The following is a 16,734-nucleotide window of genomic DNA, read 5'->3' as shown; positions in this document are numbered from 1 at the left end:
TTCACACAGAGAGTGGTGAATCTGTGGAATTCTCTGCCACAGGAAACAGTTGAGGCCAGTTCATTGGCTATATTTAAGAGGGAGTTGGATATGGCCCTTGTGGCTAAAGGGATCAGGGATATGGGGAGAAGGCAGGTACAGGGTTCTGAGTTGGATGATCAGCCATGATCATACTGAATGGCAGTGTAGGCTCGAAGGGCTGAATGGCCTACTCCTGCACCAATTTTCTATGTTTCTATGCCTCTAACAGGCTGACAGAACCTCCTGCCTGTTCCCTTCACTATGGATCCCCTATGACTACTGCATTCCTTATCTTCCTCTTTCCCTTCTGAGCCACGGATCCAGGCTCAGTGCCGGAGACCCGATCGCCATGCTTGTCCTCTGTCAGGACATTTTCAATAGGTTAGCTACCAAAAGTATTTTGTATTTTATTGATTTAAAAAGTTACGAAGTAGCTGACATACAGAATTGCAACACTGCATTATGGACATGAGGTTCTGCAGATGCTGGAAATCCTGAGCAACACGCAGGAAATGCTGGAGGAACTCAGCAGGTCAGACAGCTTCTATGAACTGGAATAAACAGTCGCTGCTTTGGGTCAAGATCCCTCATCAGGATTGGATGAGGGGTCTGAGCGCAAAGCGTTGACTGTTCATTCACCTCTGTAAAAGTTGCCTGGATTACTGAGACCCTCCATCATTTTGTATGTGCTACACTGCATATGTACTGTATGTGTCTTGTTCACAATTCTGAATTGTACGTCATTGAATTAAGTGGATTCAGAAAGCTAGTTAGAATCAAGTGGTTTCCTCGTTTAACTTGTGCAAGTCAAAGTTGCTTATAAAGTAGTAGATGTGATAAATAGCACACAGATTCAAAATTAGTGCAGACATGCTTGGAGTACTCAGTTTAGTCAAATGTTACTGGGTTACTGTGCAAACATTTTTGGTCACTGGTGAGATAATTTAGATGATCACAGAACGTGTTCAGCCTTCCCTGGTCTGTACATTGTTTTAACATACTTAAATATTCATAGAAATGCAGGTAAGAATTGGCCTACTTGATGAACGTGCCTGTCTGATTTTAGAGAAACTAATGCATAACTGTTTACCATCAGTGTGCTAACACTTCAAAGATATAAAAGCATGCCAAATATTCTTGTATTGGTTTTATAAAATCAGTATCATAATGTTGCATAAAATAGATTTTATTGCTTCTGCAGTTGAAGAGTTCTTTGCTCATTTGTTTTCCTTGGCAGAAGTTCCTTCCATAAACCTTCATGCTAGGCTTAACTTGTTTCCAGGCACCCTGTGAGGAAGTCTGCAGTAGGATATATGGATGTTCACCTATTTAAAAAGGGGATCTGTGCTTTACTCCAAATGATATATGTATACTTGATTGCTTCTAAGTGGCTGTTGTTTTCTTTTAAATCAGGAAAATCCATCAGTCTAATAATGGATGATCAGGGTGGCTCCATGGACAGAACCCAATCTGCAAAATCCAGGCAAAATGTCATTAAATGTGGATGGCTGAGGAAGCAAGGGGGCTTTGTTAAGACTTGGCACACCCGATGGTTTGTGCTGAAGGGGGACCAGCTTCACTACTATAAGGATGAAGATGAAAGTAGACCGCTGGTAAGTAGGCCTGGGTTGATAGCAGGCATTTTACGTAGATTTTATTGAATTTAGTATTTAGTAGCAGTGACCCTGCTGAACTGATTAATGAGTTGTCTCCCAGGATTGCATGGTATTATATCAGAAGATTTTGCTTTCATTGCTTTTTTTTAACATCTGTTCTGAGATTGCACCTTTTAGTACATTGTTGTCAAAACCTTGAAATGATTTTGGCAGTGAAATTGTGTGAACTCATTGCAAATAATTTATAGCTTCCACTTTAGAGGAGAAGCTCTGTGACTGTTATTCCCAAGGAAAGCATGTTGCTGACGCAACATATCTTGGATTATATCCTAAAGGAAATCCGACGGGGAAACAATTAAAATTATGAAAAAACTTTTCTTACAAGCAAATGAAGAACAGTATCCTTTAATGTAGGCTTCAGTTATGAGATTAGCTGAAAAGCTAACAATGTAAATCACAAATAAAAATGTGTACAATTATATTTGAATAGGTGAAAACTTCTAATAAATAAATGACTCAGATTATGATGGCAGATAGAGACGATGATTTGTAGTGTTGACAGTTAATTCACTGCATATAAAAGTAGACTATAAAATCTACAGATAGACGAGTATGGATTTAGTTGCAAGTTCCTTGCTTTCAGACCAACCAGGAATGACCAAAGAATGGAACATTTTTTGCAGGGTACTCCAGTATCAATTTTGTCTGGCGTGGTCCTGTGCAAACCCATGTGTACACAATATTTGCAATGAATGAGGATTACTGCTTGCTTGTTTTTCATATGTGATCTGGAGATTCATTCCATCAGAAGATCAAAGCAATTGAGAGGCATTAATACCTGATTCTTTTATTTATTTGTGCTGACCTGGTTAAGATTTTTACTGCTATGCTGTAGATATTTCATGTTAGCAATTCTGTAAAAGCAGTCTGTTCTGCTTTCAGCCTGTTTGGGTTTGAGCTAAAGGTAAAGGGTTGTGATTTTCATGCTTAGGAATGTAGTGTCATCCAATCAGGATGGTGGAATTTGAAGAATGTTTTGGAGAACACTGGATGGAAAGGTTTTTGTTACGGACACTGGTGTGGGTTGAGGTCTTTTTGGCGAGAGCTGGGAGAAGACAGGAGGGAGGATGGCTGAAGATGCCATCCCTGTTGCATAAAGTGCTTTGTGTGAATGAATGCCTTCAATCAGAAAGGACCAATACTCCTTGGGGGTAGCCCATTTGTTTTAGATAGATTTCAAGCGACATTTGGAAGGTGGTGTGTGCTTTCACGCACACTGTAGGTCCAGCACGTGATTTGTAGTCAACTTCAAGATGAGCTCCAACTTATGTGTACACTTGGGCTGGGTTAACTGTAATGAGACCTTTTTTTTTCTTTTCCTTTTTCTTTTTCTTTTTCCTACTAGCTGTTGGATAATGCTAAAATATGTACATATTCTTCCTTTATAATTGTATGCAGTGTATGATCTGTTATTTCTTACCGACGGGCGATTGCATAGAGGCAGTAATTACACAGTATTCACGCAAATTGGGGCTTGGGTGGGTGAGACATCCCAGCCTCCTGGGTTTGGTGGGACCCAAGTCATATCAACCCTAGATGTGCAGAGTCTGAGAAAGGTGGTTTTCTCACTGCAGCGTCCAGTGGCTGTTAGTGAGGGGCTGGATCTCACTCAACCCCGTACACCTGCCTTCTCACCATATCCTTTGATGCCCCGACCAATCAGGAAACTATCAACTTATACCTTAAATATCCACATGGACTTGGCCTCCACCGCCCTCTGTAGCAAAGCATTCCACAGATTTACTACTCTCTGGCTAAAAAAAATTATTTCTTGCCTCTGTTCTAAAGGATCAGTCCTCAATTTTGAGGCTGTGCCCTCTAGTTCTGGATACCCCAACCAGAGGAAACATCCTCTCCACATCCACCCTATCTAGTCCTTTCAACATTGAGTAGGTTTTAATGAGATCCCCACGCATTCTTCTAAATTTCTGAGAGTACAGGCCCAAGGCTGCCAACTGCCCCTCATGTGTTAACCCCTTCATTCTTGCAATCATCTTTGTGAACCTCCTCTGGACTCTCTCCAATGACAACACATCCTTTCTGAGATATGGGGTCCAGAAATATTGACAATACTCCAAGTGCAGCCTCAGTAGTGTCTTATAAAGGTTCAGCGTTATCTCCTTGCTTTTATATTCTATTCCCGTCGAAATAAATACCAACATTGCATTTGCCACCTTTACCACAGACTCTACCTGTAAATTAACCTTCTGGGAGTCTTGCATGAGGACTCCCAAGTCCCTCTGCACCTCTGATGTTTGAACCTTCTCCCCATTTAAATAATAGTCCACACTATTGTTGCTTTTACCAAAATGCATTATCATACATTTCCCAAAACTGCATTGCATCTGCCACTTTTTTGCCCATTCTTCCAACTTGTCTAAGTACTGTTGCAATCGCATTGCTTCCTCAGCACTACCTACCCCTCCACCTATCTTCATATCATCTGCAAACTTTGCCACAAAGCCATCAATTCCATTATCCAAATCATTGACACACAATGTGAAAAGCAGCGGTCCCAATACTGACCCCTGAGGAACATCGATACAGTGTGGAGTTGGCCCTTCGAGCCATACTGTCCCAGCAAACCCTGACATGCAGAGACTCCTTACAGCATGACTATGTAGCGGTCAGCTTGACACTATTACAGCTCAGGGTGTTTTGGAGTTCAGAGTTCAATTCCAGTGCTGTTCTGTCAGGAGTCTGTGTATCTTCTCCCTGTGAAACGTGTGAGTTTTCTCTGGGTCTTCCAGTCTCCTCCGACTGTACGAAGATATATCAGGTTGGTTAACTGGTCATTGTAAATTGTCCCATGATTAAGTTAGGGTTAAAAACATCGCTCATCAAATTTGTGAACTAGATAAACATCAATATATAATAGCTGTTTATCAATATTTTTTTAACTTTTGCATATTATCCTTTAAGAGGCTGACCATTAAATAATTACAAGGTTTCCCATTGCCTTCAAGAGTAATTTTCAAACTTTGTAATTGGTCTGTGTAAAATGAATACAAGAATACTTTGGTTTTACTATTCTCACCATAAAACATAGAAAACCTACAGCACAATACAGGCCCTTTGGCCCATAAAGCTGTGCCGAACATGTCCCTGCCTTAGAAATCTCCTGGGGTTACCCATAGCCCTCTATTTTTCTAAGATCCCTGTACCTATCCAGGAGTCTCTTTAAAAAACCCTATAGTATCTGCCTCCACCACTATCGCTGGCAGCCCATTCCATGCATTCACCACTCTCTGAATTAAAAAAAAACTTACCCCTGACATCTCCTCTGTACCTACTTCCAAGCACTTTAAAACTGTGCCCTCTCATGCTAGCCACTTCAGCCCCGGGAAAAAGCCTTTGACTATCCACATGATTAATGCCTGTCATCACCTTGTACATCTCTGTCAGGTCACCTCTCATCCTCCGTTGCTCAATCATGCATGATGCATTGGGACCTGTGTTAATTATTTTGAAGTTCATTAGTTGCACTATTTTGTGCATTCTAAGGAGATTCATGATCAAATATTCCCGTGGAAATATCTGCAGTGAAAAATGCTATCAATCTAAAGTGGCCAATGGAAAGGTTTTCAAAAACCACCCTGGTTCCAGACAGAGCAGAAAGGGTTTACACTTACCTATTTTGTCTGAAATGGGAAGTGGTAGGGAAGCTGAAAATCAAGTTTTGACAGAAATATTAGTAGATCACTTTTGTCTCCTTTTCCATTTTGCGGTTAAAAGCAATTGGTCTAAGATAAATATTTTCTGAAAATCTGGTAGTTTACAAGCCCAGGAAGTGTTTCTGGGTCATAGTTCAAGTGAAGATGAGCCCACCAATTTCAATGGAGAATAATATTGGGTAGGGTGACAGGGTTTCAAACATTTTAAGTTTTCTGATAGGTTAGATTATTTTTTTTCCAATGTCTTTCATCAGAGCAGAAGTTACTTTAAAGGTTTGCTTTGGAATAGACTCCATGACATAATATTACCTTTCATATTGTAAAAATGCTAATTTGAAATTAACTAAACTTTCTAGGGCTCGTATTGCTGCCTTCCTAGCTGTTCCCTTGGGATTGAGGGTGACTCACTTCCACTCCAAATCTTTGGCTTCTGAGTGGCAACAGAGGCCAATGTGGCATGTGCATTGTCTGCCTGGAGAGGGTGGGAGGTATTTGAGCTGGTGGGTGGGTACTTTTGGGAGTGATGCATTCCTTCCCCTATTGATTTGATCTTTCTGGGTGTTCCATGCACCAGCTCCTCCAGGTTCTCCAGGCCATACTGAATGCTTCTTTTTCATTTTGAGTGGTCATGGTTCAAGGATTCCCACATGTCAGAGGATTCCATATTGTAAAGAAGATCAACCTGCCTGTTATTAAATGGATAGACTTTAAGTCTGACAAATTCTACAAAGTTCTATGAGGTTTTTATTTATATAGCTGGCATGGGTGAATTGATAGATGAATAGATCAGAATCAGAATTAGGTTTAATATCGCTGACATGTCATGAAATTTATTATCTTTGTTGCATAACAATAGAAAAAAGTACATGAATTACAGTAAGTGTGTGTATTTGTGTGTATGTATGTGTGTGTATATATATATAGTAAATAAATTAAATAAGTAGTGCAAAAATTAAAAAGTAGTAGTGAGATAGTGTTCATAGGTTCAATGTTCATTCAGAAATCAGATGGGAGCTGGAAAGAAATTGTTCCTGATCATTGCGTGTGAGCCTTTGGATTCCTGTACCTCCTCCCTGATGGTAGTAATGAGAACGATACATAACCTGGGTGATTGGGGGGGGGGGGGCATGCTGCCTTTTTGAGGCATCACTCCTTGAAGATGTCCTGGATACTACGGAGGCTAGTGCCCATGATGAAGCTGACTAAGTTTACAACTCCCTACAGCTTATTTTGATCCTGTGCAGTAACTCCACCAACCCCCAGTACCAGACAATAATGCAGCCAGCTAGAATGCTCTCCATGGTACATCTGCAGAAATTTGCAAGTGTCTTTTGTGAGGTACGGAATCTCCTTAACTCTTATTGAAATATAGTCGCTGTTGTGCCGCCTTTGTAGCTACACTGAAAGAAAACACAATAATAACAGAAAACATTATTTTCTTTATCTTGGTAATCAGTAGAGTTCAAGGCCTGAATTACTTAAAGAAGGAGAGTTCAATTTCTCTGCAGATTGGAGCTGAAATTCATGGTATTTCAGTACACGTCTCATTCACATTGGATAAAACCCGAGCAGATGATGCATGTCTCAGATTTTTTTTGAATGATAAGAGGGGTGCTGGTATAAAAGCTACCTACCGTGAACTTCCTTGGTCGGAGTAGACAAAGAAGCTGAGATATTTTCACTGAGCTTCTTTATATTAAAACTTCAAATGCACTCTGAGAAAATGCATTTGCAACTTGCCTATAATTATTAAAGAAACAATTTCTCATCCTGTATTTCTCCCCAGATAAATTATCCTACTCACAAACATCTTGACAATTTAAAGACAGCTAATACTTTGAAGCCTGATTGTCACACTGTAATGAAAATTAATTTCAGGTGGTAAAGTCATCCACTAAGTGGAGTACCAGATACTTTGATTTTATATGGATACAGTATCGTGGGAGTTTGGAGGGGCATTTTTCTTGCAGCTGCAATTATTGTAGCGTGGTGGTCTGTGGAAAATATGAGGCTGCTCTCTTGTCCTCCAGCTCGAATGTTAACGCATAGAATGACTGTTCCACAGTCTGCTGTATTGTGGTCATAAAACAGCCATTCTACTATAGTCTGAGGTTGGACCTCCATAAAAAAATTTCTTTCTCCTCCCACCCCCGCATTCTCACTCTGATCTTTATCCTCTTCAGATCTGCCTGTCGCTTCCCCCCGGGTCCCCTCCTCCTATGGTCCACTCTCCTCTCCCATTCGATTCCTTCTTCTCCAGCCCTTTACCTTTCTCACCAATCTGGCTTCACCTACTGCTTTCTAGTTATTCTCCTTCCCCTCCACTCACCTTTTTATTCTGGCACCTCCCTCCTTCCTTTCCCGTCCTGAAGAAGGGTCTCAACCCAAAACCTCAACTGTTTATTCAGTTCCGTTGATGCCACCTGACCTGCTGAGTTCCTCCAGCATTTTGTGTGTGTTGCTTTGGATTTCCAGCATCTACAGACCTTCTTCTGATTATAATGTGGCAATCTCTTGATTCAGTTGTGATGGCATTCGGTTTGCTGACTGCAAAGTTCTAAACTCAAACAAAGACTTTAAGCCCTATCAGGTATAACTAACCATGAATACTCTCAGTAAATGAGATTATACTGTAACTACCCAATCTTCAAAGACTAGTTTACTATCCCTGTTTATTCACCGTGGTGTCAATACTTATTACTGTTAGAGTGGCGGGTTCCCCTCCCTAGCAAGAATATACTTCCAACTAACAAAGTAGTTTAAAGAACAGTTCATTTATATTCAGTGATACACATTTAAATCCAAACAACTCTCTTAAAATACATTTAAAACACTTAACCATCTCCTAAACATGAATCATTAAGGGTAAAGCAGAAAGTATAAAGCAATCCTAAGACACAAAGGATATTCTAAACACAGGTACAATTCCTATAAGCTTAAAAGACTTACCCACAATGCGGAGAAACAAACTGCCCATTGCAGAAACCAAAGCTGGAGGAATCAATTCTCATTCACGCCGTGTTTCTTACATGTTTCTTACATGTTTCTTGATGCTCCTTATCCCATTCCTAATAAGCCTGAACTGCTCTCTACAGTTAGACAGTTTCTCTCCCTCTTGAGTAACTTCACACACATATGATATTTCCTCTGATATTCTTTTAACACAAATGGTCTTAAAGTTTTTTTGAAGAGATAGACCTCAGTTTAATGTTAACAGTACATTATTTTGTAAAACTACTGTGAGACCATGAACCTTCAGAACTACGATATTATGCAACTGTTCTGCAAGCTTCCTGGACTGTTGGCACACAGCATTTTGAAGTAGTGTGTTAAAATTTTTGTCACTGATTCAATACAACGTACATAGAACATTTATTTTCCACTATTTTGCTGATAATTCAATGGAGCAAGTGGCAAAAAAAAAATCAAATTGCAAAAGGCAACATTTTAGATTAAGTTTGGTTAATGTTGTTGCTGTGCGGGGGCTGTCCCTTAGCTTTTTTTCCTTTATTGCTCATCCTTGCAGGAAGGTCAGGACTGTTCCTTCAGGCCTTTAGGGACTTTAGGGAATTGTCTTTTCTTTAGCGTTTAGCCATTGGTATATGACAGTTCCACATGCCGCAGTTGAAGCCTTTCAGCGCTTCAGATGGGTGAATTGCTTGTTAGCAGCTTGAGGAGAATTAAAGGGTCATTTTGGCAGACCTTCTGACTGGCTGCTACTTTTCATTATTGGTAATGAGGTTAGAGTTGCCTCTGGCAATTAAATGTTATCCCAGTTTCTCCAAAACCAGAGAGCTTGGGGTAAGGTTAGAAACAGTAAGCATTTAGTTACAATATTCTATGCCTCCTTTACTGTCAAACTGTATAATTTACTATTCCATTGATTTTCTCAATTTCTGCTCTCCATTAAATTTTAATGTAATCAATTATGCGTACTAAGACAACCTAATTCTCTTTGAACTTCATCCTGAGTGACTTTGAAGCTCCCTGTGAAGTATCCTGTACCTGGGGCAGGAATTGCCCTGTACTTCCCTGAGAGATGCAAGCAGTAATTCAAGGTGCTATTGGCATTTTCCCACTCTGACTCCCAGAGACCTTTACTGGTTAGCATGATGACTATGCTGCAAGGTTAAACTCCTCGTGGAATCCAGGAGCAGCAACCTATTGAACTTGGCACCTCCTTAGACCTAGGGCAGGTTTAGCAATTCCAATCATATTAATTAACTGTGGGAGAGGCCAATTTCAGGTCATTTACTGAATTCTGAGTTTACAGATTTAACTCAAATGGTCTTAGTTTTTAGTTTCTATATTTTACTGAAAAATTCAAGTGTTTGTAATGGAATGTTTAATTTTTAATATTTTTTGAATGTCAGAGCCATTAACAAGCATTTGACAGCTGCTTCAGCTGAGGGGGCATGGCATGAGCAGCTGTCAAAGAACTTTATTAATGTTTATAACCAGTCGGTGCTGTGTAGAGTAGGGCTTCACTTCTCGGAGGCTAAACTATTGCTGCAATATCTAGCATAGACAAGTGTAGTGGTAAGGTTAGAGGAATAGTAAGTGTGTGTAGTTCATTGCTCCCAAGAAATTCCAGGTCTTTCACTTTAATCCTGAGAGTAATTGCAATGTGGAACAATTTTGGGTGTGAATTTCTGCTCCTTATAAGCACGGGTACGTATCTAAAACACATTTGCATCTAACATGCTCTTTGGTTTCAAATATATAAATTATTTATAAAATTGGAAAATATATAATCCTGTACATGTTGTCAGAGTACAAAATGTGTCATTCCAGTTACAAAATTTACATCATATCAGTATGATAAACCTACAGTGCTTCTAAAATGTATTCAGCCAGCCTCTCCCCCCCCACCCCCCCACACGTCCACACCCCGGAAGTTTTCATGTTTTATTGTTTTACAACATTGAATCACAGTAGATATAATTTGGCTTTTTTGACACTGATCAATAGAAAAAGATTCTTTTGTGTCAAATTGAAAACAGATCTCTACAAAGTAATCTAAATTAATTACCAATATAAAACACAGTAAGTATTCACCCCCTTCAAGTCAGTATTTAGTAGATGCACCTTTGGCCGCAATTATAGTTGTAAGTCTATGGGGATTAGTCTCTATCAGCTTTGCACATCTGGACACAGCAATTTTTCCCCATTCTTCTTTACAAAACTGCTCAAGCTCTGGGGATTGTGAGTGAACAGCCCTTTTCAAGTCTAGCCACAAATTCCCAATAGGATTGAGGTCTGGACTCTGACTCGGCCACTCTAGGACATTAACTTAGTTGTTTTTGAACCATTTCTATGTAGCTTTATGCTTGCGGTCATTGTCTTATTGGAAAATGAATCTTCTGCCAGATTGCAGTTCTCTTGCAGATTGCATCAGGTTTTCCTCCAGGATTTCCTTGTATTTTGCTGCATTCATTTTACCCTCTACCTTCACAAGCTTTCCAGAGCCTGCTGCAGTGAAGCATCCCCGCAGCATGATGCTGCCACCACCATGCTTCATGGTGTATTTTTGATGCTGTGCTGTGTTTAACTTACACCAAACATAGTATTTAGTCTGATGCCCAAAAAGCTCAATTTTGGTTTCATCAGACCCACAGAACCTTCTTCCAGCTGACTTCAGAGTCTGCCACATACCTTCAGGCAAACTCTAGCTGGGAATTCATGTGTTTTTTTTCAACAATTGCTTTCTCTTTACCACTTTCCCATAAACCTGTGGCTGGTGAAGTACTAGTTGTTGTATGCGCAGTCTCTCATATCTCAGCCACTGAAGCCTGTAACTCCTCCAGAGTTGTCATGGGTCTACTGGTGGCCTTCCTCACTAGTCCCCTTCTTGCATGATCTCTCAGTTTTTGAGGACAGCTTGCTCTAGGCAGATTTACAGTTGTGCTATGTTTCCATTTCTTGATTGACTTAACTGTACTCCAAGGGATATTCAGTGATTTGAAAACTTTCTTTAATCCATCTCCTGACTTATGCTTTTCAATAAAATTTGTGGAATTACTTGGAGTGTTCATTTGTCTTCATGGAATAGTTTTTGCTAGGATACTAACTTATCAGCAGTTCGACCTTCCAGATACAGGTGTATTTTTACTACAGTCAATTGAAACACCTCGACTGCACACAGGTGATCTCCATTTAACTAATTATGTGACTTCTAAAACCAAATGGCTGCACCAGTGAGGATTTGGTTTGTCATATTAAAGGGGAATGAATTCTTATGCAATCAATTATTTTGTGTTTTATATTTGTAAATAATTTAGATCACTTTGTAGACATCTGTTTTCACTTTGACACAGAAGAGTCTTTTTCCTTTGGTCAGTGTCAAAAAGCCAAATTAAATCCACTGTGATTCAATGTTGTAGAACAATAAAACATGAAAACATCCCCGGGGGGGGGGGGTTGTCAGTAGTTTTTATTGACACTGTACATTCCACAAGTGGTAAGTCGACGGCTACTCCGTCGAGATCGTTAACAGCACCAAATTTCTTGGTGTTCACCTTGCAGAGAATCTCACCTGGCCCCTCAACACCAGCTCCATAGCCAAGAAAGCCCAACAGCGTCTCTACTTTCTGCGAAGGCTGAGAAAAGTCCATCTCCCACCCCCCCATCCTCACCACGTTCTACAGAGGTTGTATTGAGAGCATCCTGAGCAGCTGCATCACTGCCTGGTTTGGAAATTGCACCATCTCGGATCGCAAGACCCTGCAGCAGATAGTGAGGTCAGCTGAGAAGACCATCGGGGTCTCTCTTCCCACCATTACAGACGTAACTGTGGTGTAACCACATGCTGCACCCATAAAGCCAACAGCATTGTGAAGGACCCCACACACCCTTCATACAAACTCTTCTCCCTCCTGCCATCTGGCAAAAGGTACTGAAGCGTTTGGGCTCTCATGACCAAACTATGCAACAGTTTCTTCCTCCAAGCCATCAGACTCCTTAATACCCAGAGTCTAGACTGACATCTACATAATTTATTATTATATTGTAATTTGTCCTCTACTGTGCCTATTGTCTTTATTATTTATTGTACTGCCCTGTACTGTTTCGTGCACTTTATCTAGTCGCGTGTAGGTCTGTAATCTAGTGTAGTTTTTGTGTTGTTTTACGTAGTCTAGTGTAGCCTTGTGCTGTCTCACTTAGTCTAGTGTAGTTTTGTGTTGTTTCATGTAGCACCATGGTCCTGGAGGAACGGTGTTTGGTTTTTACTGTGTACTGTACCAGCAGTTTATGGTTGAAATGACAATAAAAAGTGACTTGACTTGACTTGACTTGAAACCGATATCCATGTTGAAGCTTCTCGGTGTATAATGGAGAGAGAGGTTGTAACTGTTTTTTTCCCTGTCTGGAGCCTTATGGAGCATCTTCCAGGGACGATCTGACTATGCTTTTGCTGCCTTGTCTTTCCATCTGGTAGAGGTCCCGAGTTTGAAAGATCAACTTCTCATTGGAAATGATTTGTTTCCATTTTTTGAATACGTGTACCATGTCTTGTCCATATAAACTTTAAACCGGGGGTGATTTAGAGCTCTGTTGCCTGTACCCTCACACACATTCAAAATGCTGGAGGAACTCAGCAAGTCAGGCGGTGTCTATGGAAGGGAACAAACAGTCAATGTTTCAGGCTGAGAAGAGTCTGGGCCTGGGATGTCTGATTGTTTCTTCCTGCTTTTTGTGTGTATTGTTCAAGACTTCCAACATCTGCAGAATCTCTTGTGTTTATGGTTACATTGTCCTTTTTTTTTGCACAGTGCCTACTGGTGTGCCTTGTCTCTGGGCTGTGTCATTTTAACACTCTTGTTTCAGATTTCTCTCAGGGCTTGCTCCCTCCCTGTTGCTGTAAACTCACACCACTTTTTCATTCTGTGTTACCTGTGCCCCTCCAGTTATAGTCTCTTGTGCATTTTTTTTGTTCAGATGTCACAAATCTGATCTTTGGAATTCATTCCCTCAATCTCTGTCTTCGTACTTCCTTTCTTCTTCTCAAAATCTTCTTAAAACCTGCTACTTTCACCGAGCATTTGGCCATTAATATTTCTTTATGTGAATTTGGTGACATATTTTGTTTGAAAACATTCCTGTGGAAATCCTTAGTGCATTGGACTATGTGAAGGGTGCTTTGTGAACATTGGATTGCCATGTTATTGATACCTTCCTGAAGTCTTTGAATCTCACAGCACAGCATTTTCCTCATCTCCTCAAAGTTCAAGTTCAAAGTACATTTACTGCGGATTGTAATTTTTAAAAATGTCATTTTTTTTCAACTTTTCATTTTCATTTTTATATTAAATTTATCTATTTTCCTTTGTAATTTATTTTGAAAGAAGAAAACATTTCACCCTGGGATACAATAAGAAATACCCTGTCAGAATATTTATTATTGTGTTGCCAGCCACTTCTAGAATTTAACATTCGCATGTCTATAAGTAGCCTTGCTATAGCAGTTCAGTATGATTTGGTGTTGTGAATGTTTTAAGCATTTTGTTTCGATTTTAGTGTTGCAATTACTTCTGCAACCATACGTTTTCTCACCACTATATATCTCTCCCTGGATTTCTGATTAACCTGTTTCAGAGATTTAGTTATCAGCACTCAGTCATTAATTGAATAAGCAGTCTAAATCAATGTGACTTTCCAGCAGATCTACAACCCCTTCCTGGGGAAAATGTGTGAAGGCTTCTTCAGAAATATCTATTATCTTCTTGTGAGAATTAAAACCTCCGTCAGAATTAGAAGGTCACACTTTTTAAAGAGTGAGCTGCAAGCAGCACTGTACAGTCCCAAAACCACAGGAAGAGGCCGTCAGTATTTTGAAGAAGTGTAACTTGTAACAGGATATGATCACTCAGCCAGAGATTAGGTTTGTAAAAATAGGTGACAATACATCACTGTCAGCTGTGTGTAATAAAGAACCTGCTCCTTGTTGTCTGCTTTGACTTGTGATTTCACAGTTTACAGACAAGGGAGACATGGAGCCCATTGCCTGTGAAAGTTAATGCAGAGCATTGCTGTCCTGTAGGTCAACTTGTCCTGAAATCCCACATATAACAGACTTTCTATTCATGGAGTAGAGGAGGGTAGAGGACATTTATAGCATTGCTGGAAATGCTTCAGCATTCTACTCTTTCACTAGTTTTAAATGTTGGCTTATCCTCTAACAATAGGCACAAACAGTGTTTTTTATTGTCTTCCATTTATTAGCCTGCTTATTGAGAGCACAAGAATTCCAACAATCCAGTTATTGACCTTACAATTCTGTAGCTGTGCTGTTAGTTAGAGGAAAGAACACAATGGTAAATAATACCAGGTATTGCTGAAGATATTCAACAAGTCAGTCGGCATCTACTGAAATACAAAGAGGTAATATTTCAAATCAATGACACTTCATTAAAACTGATTTTAGATTTCCAGGATCCACACTATTTTGTTTGGTTTGTCTCAATAGAAAACTGCTTTCATGCATCTTGTAACATCTGGATATCCCAAAGCTCTCTGCGGTCAATGATATATTTCCAAGGTACAGTTTTCTAATATGGAGGTTAACTGGAAGCACTCGTTATGTGGAGATGAACTGAGTAATCTCATTCAAGTGGCATGATGATAGGTTTCTCAGTGACTTCTCACCATCAAGTGATTAGTAAATAACTAGTAAAAGCTTTGCCAAGCACGTACTTGAGACACGATTCTCACAGAAGTTTCTATGTGCTCATTAGATACTTTTGAAATGTGATGGCTTCTTCCTCCACCATCCTGTTAGGTAGGCTTCAACTAACTTCTCTGCCCATTCTCTTAGCTTCAGGATTCTAAGGACAGGTGTTCCCTGATCTGTCATTTTTGAAGCTTTTTCCAATCCCTAACATTTTTGTGTATCCTCTTGATGCCTTCATGCATTTTAACTTGCCTTCATAATGATTTCTGGTTTGATACTTCTCTAAACTAGCTGCTTCATTTCATTCTGCAGCCTAGAATTTATTTTCCTTCAACACGCTGCCAATTCTATCAGCTATCTTCCTAATCATAAACTCTAGAACAGTGTTCAAGTCACTGATGTACATCAAGCGAAGCAAGGACCTTGCGTCTCTAGTCACTAACGTTCCTATCACCCCTTTGTTTTCTCTTACTGAACCAATTGTTAATCCAACTTGCTATTTTCGTTTGAACCCATTGACTTTGTTGATCAATGTGCCATATGGAACTTTAAAATGCCTTGCTAAAATCAATGCATTTACATCAAATGCTCTGTCTTTTTAAAAAAAAAATTCAATTAAGTTAGTCCAATACATCCTTCTCGGAACAAAGTCATGCTGACCGTGCGTGATTAACCTGTGCCTCTTTGATTGGTGATTTATGATTTTATGCAGGTTTTATAATTTTTCCAATTATTTTTTCTACCAGCAACTGACTTGGGCTGCATTTAGTTAATTCATCTTGTCTATTTTAAACAACAGTGCCACATCAGTAACATTTCAGTGTTTTGACATCACGCCTGTAACTAAAAAGTTTTGAAACATGTTAGTAAGAGTCCATGTGTCTTCACCCGTATCTTTAAAGACCCTGGAATGCATTTTATCCTACCTGGGGATACTTCAACAAAAAAATACTAGACACCTCTCTGTGGTCATCTGTTCCAAAGATTCATAATCTTTCTTCATTATGAGGACAGCACTTTACAAATATCTCCCATCTTCAATCTTATGTTTCGATTCCTACATAGAGCTATTCTTTCCTTTGTTATCTCTTTCTGTTGAATTGTGAAATATGCTAGGCTTCTTTGATTCTCCCTGTTGATGTTTTTTCCAACAGCCTCTATGCCAAATTAACTTTTCAATGTTGTTTTTAATTTTTTTTCTTTTTCTTTAATTCCGATCTGAACCTTTTATCATTGTTCAAATGTGAGCTTTGTTGCTATTTGAATATGGCATTTTATTTTTATTTTTACTTGTCAGTTTGTCACTTTAGTATCTGTACATAAGGGTGACTCCGACAGGAAATGATAGTTAGTTTTGTACATACAATCAGTCCAGTTCAAAGTAGATTTATGTCAACATATACAACCCTGAGATTCATTTTCTTGCACCATTCACAGTAAATACAAAAAAACCACAATAGAATCAATGAATGATTGGCCCCATCCAGTGTGCAAAAGACAACAAACCATGCAAATACAAAAATAAAATAAAGAAATAATAATAATAAATATTGAGAACAGGTGTGTGTACTTATTTATTTATACAATTACAATTGTGTGTGTGTATATGTATGTATATGTGTGTGTGTGTGTGTGTGTGTATATATATATATATATGTATTTATTTAGATTGAGGCTGGGAGGCAGCAAGTAA

The 16,734-nt window shown here is 39.4% G+C and overlaps 1 protein-coding gene across 2 annotated transcripts in view; it reads left to right on the top strand.

Moving 5' to 3' along the window:
• arhgap24 (Rho GTPase activating protein 24) overlaps nt 1-16,734 on the top strand; it is a 471,388-nt gene that overhangs the window by 95,921 nt on the left and 358,733 nt on the right. For both annotated transcript variants that reach the window (XM_072253124.1, XM_072253125.1), the window contains exon 2: nt 1,435-1,634. In XM_072253124.1, coding sequence (XP_072109225.1) covers nt 1,455-1,634 — 180 coding nt within the window. In that variant the 5' untranslated portion in view covers nt 1,435-1,454. The remainder of the gene's footprint in view (nt 1-1,434; nt 1,635-16,734) is intronic.

This window comes from Mobula birostris, chromosome 3 (assembly GCF_030028105.1).
Source record: "Mobula birostris isolate sMobBir1 chromosome 3, sMobBir1.hap1, whole genome shotgun sequence".
NCBI lineage: Eukaryota > Metazoa > Chordata > Chondrichthyes > Myliobatiformes > Myliobatidae > Mobula > Mobula birostris.
This window is presented reverse-complemented; position numbering and strand designations above follow the sequence as displayed.